At 40.9% G+C, this 2,998-nt stretch overlaps 1 protein-coding gene across 1 annotated transcript; it reads left to right on the forward strand.

Annotated features, from left to right (window-relative positions):
* The first annotated feature begins 445 nt into the window (after nucleotides 1-445).
* On the forward strand, nucleotides 446-2,754 carry LOC110100353 (pentatricopeptide repeat-containing protein At1g43980, mitochondrial). The gene has a single exon (XM_020827803.2). It carries the CDS (start codon nucleotides 645-647, stop codon nucleotides 2,592-2,594), a length of 1,950 nt encoding a protein of 649 aa, XP_020683462.2. The 5' UTR covers nucleotides 446-644; the 3' UTR covers nucleotides 2,595-2,754.
* Nucleotides 2,755-2,998: the final 244 nt, after the last annotated feature.

The raw sequence follows: 2,998 nt of genomic DNA on the forward strand, positions 1-2,998 counted from the left end.
TTCTCTTCCTCTCTCATCATCCACCAGATTTTGAAGTTATGGCAAACTCAAACTCACTGTTTATCAAAATCCCAACAACAATTTCACAACACATAATAAGTAAATCCAAGCCTACTCATATCCCCAAATCATTCATGTTAAGCTCGAGACAAAAAACTGGCTAATAAAGTCTATCTTACTTGTAAATTAGATTGCACCAAATCAATCAGCACCTATATGTGAGCTCATCTTTTTTTCGGAAATCTCTAATGCATCTCATATAGTTAACGAGATATAATTAGCATATCTCTTTTTTTCTAGCAATACTTTATTAAATTTAGATTCAGCACAACATTTAAGTGAACTTAAAATCAACAAGTTTAGTTTCATAAGATACCCATTTGAAAAAATTTAATCTCTAAAGACATCAATAGCTGAGTTTGATTAGCCCAATCTAGTCCTTCCTATTTGACCCGAGTCAACTGAGCCCATCTAGACCGCCTGTCATGGCCTTTATCCCGTACCTGTGAAATGCCTTGCACTATAATACGCGTCGTCCAGATTTAATCGACTAAGAATGCCTAACCCTCTGAGCGTTGAAGTGGCAGAATCGAATCCAATAACACAAATGGGTATCGGCCTCCAACGCCAGCTCTTTAAAGCCGATGACATCTCCTTCTCGGACGAGTAACCTTAACAATGTCACATCGTCTTCTTCGTATTCCCTCCTAATCGACCGCGGCCTCTCCTTCAGCTCTCTCCCAAACGCCTATGCCATTCACGCCCGCCTTCTTAAGCTCGGTCTACACCGCAACACTTTCTTCGGTAATCGCCTCCTCCATCTCTACTCCTGCCTTGGGACCTTCTTCTCCGTTTTTCGATTCTTCAACGACATTCCCGTCAAGAACATCTTCACTTGGAACATCCTAGTTAACGCTTTATCAAATGCTGGTCAAATGACTGACGCCCGCAAGGCGTTCGATAAGATGCCTGAAAGAGATACTGTAAGCTGGAACACGATCATTTCTGGCTATGCCGGCAACGGCCACTTCGACGCTGCTTTTTCAGCTTTATACGCAATGCGGAGGCTTGGGTTGAGAGGTAACGCCTATACCATTTCTATTTCTGCATCCTGCGTATTCACCCAACTGCAAGCTAAGCAGGTTCATGGGAATGCTGTTCGTTGTGGCTTTGATTCTTCCAGTGTCGTGGTTGGAAATTCTCTTATCAAAATGTATGAAAGGGCCCACCTTGTTGACTATGCCTACTCTGTTTTCTGGAGATTGGAGAATCCGGATGCCATTTCATGGAACTCCATGATATCAGCTTTCGGCAACTCTGGCCATGGAAGCTCTGCTTTTGAATGTTTCAGAAGCATGTGGGCTTCTGGATTCTCACCTGACGAGTTTAGCATTTCAGCCATGATTAGCATCTGTGCCGACCTTAAGGACTTGGGCAAGGGTGAGCAGCTCTTGTGCAGATGCTTCAAGTTCGGATCCCTTTCAAATTCTATAGTTTCTAGCGCTGTTATTGACATGTATTCCCAATGTGACAGATTGAATGATTCCATTCGGCTCTTCGAAGAAATGGAGATATGGGACTCTGCAACGCTCAACTCCATGGCATCAGCCTACGCAAAAACTGGTTTTGTCCACGAAGCACTGAAGCTCTTTGTAATGGCAGTTAGTAGGAATGTTAGGCCGACAGAGTTTACCTTTACAAGCCTTTTGAGCTCAAGTTCTTGCTTTGGATTGCCTGATCAGGGCATGCAGATCCATTGCTGTGTTCATAAATTGGGTATGGAGGCAGATTTAATCATTTCAACTGCTCTAGTTGATATGTACATGAAATTGGGCTCAGTCGGATCTGCCACCAAAATTTTCTCTTCAATGACTTTCAAGGACCTGATATCTTGGAACACAATGATTATGGGCTTGGCAAAGAACGGGCAGGCAGCAGAAAGTATGCAAAAATTTCAGCAACTGCTCGAAAGTGGTATCAAGCCAGATCGAATCACTTTACTCGGTGTATTATCTGCTTGCAGCCATGGGGGAATGGTCTGTGAAGGAATGATGATACTGTACTCAATGGAAGAAGTACATGGAATCAAATGTGGTCTCGAGCACTACGCTTGTGCTGTGGATATGATGGGGAGATCTGGGAGGTTGGGGGAGGCAATGAAAATTATAGAAACAATGCCTTTCAAGCCGAATGCATCTATTTTAGGCCTGCTTCTCGAAGCTTCCATTATTCATGGGAACTTGAGCTTCACAGAAAAGGTTGCTGAGAAGATGATGGAGTTTGAACCTGAGTTCTCTTTACCATACCTTGTATTGGGTCGGATGTATGGGAGAAGAGGCATGTGGGAAAGCATGGCTTGGATGTGGAAGATGATGGAGGAAAGAGGAGTGAAAAGAGTAAGTGAATGCAGTTGGATTGGTATCAAGAATCAAATATTTATTTTCAGTGATGTTGACGTGTTGCGTCATGGAGGAGAAGTCATGTACTCAGTTTTGCGTTTATTAATATGGGAGTTGGTGAAAGAAGGCTATATTCCTAGAGAGCATGAAGAAGGATTTGAGAAAGATGAGGATGATGAAGATTATCATGAGTGAGTAACAATGTGTTCTTGCCAGTTTAGAAGTTCAGCTTTTGAAGCTCGAAGAAATATGCAGTAATTTGCGGCAATGGTAGCCAGCCCTCAGCTTTGAATAATGTGCAGATTGGTCGAAGCAAAATTGAAGCTTTGTAAACACAAAAATTGTGAGAAAGTGAGAAACTGTAAACAAATATGAAGAAATACAAATAAAAAGTGACTTTTCAAATTGTTGAAACAGAATCCTCAAAACATTGGGATGTCGAATTTTTAAGGCAAGAAATTTGAGAATAAATGAATTTCTTTCAAACTTAATAACTCAAAAATATTTCAAAAGTATTTTAATGCTGTTTTATTTATTTATTTATTTATTTATTGTCTGATTCAACTCATTAAATTTGACCTATAAAAAAATATAACTAT

The sequence above is a fragment of the Dendrobium catenatum genome, unplaced genomic scaffold, assembly GCF_001605985.2.
Source record: "Dendrobium catenatum unplaced genomic scaffold, ASM160598v2 fragScaff_scaffold_763, whole genome shotgun sequence".
Classification (NCBI taxonomy): Eukaryota; Viridiplantae; Streptophyta; class Magnoliopsida; order Asparagales; family Orchidaceae; genus Dendrobium; species Dendrobium catenatum.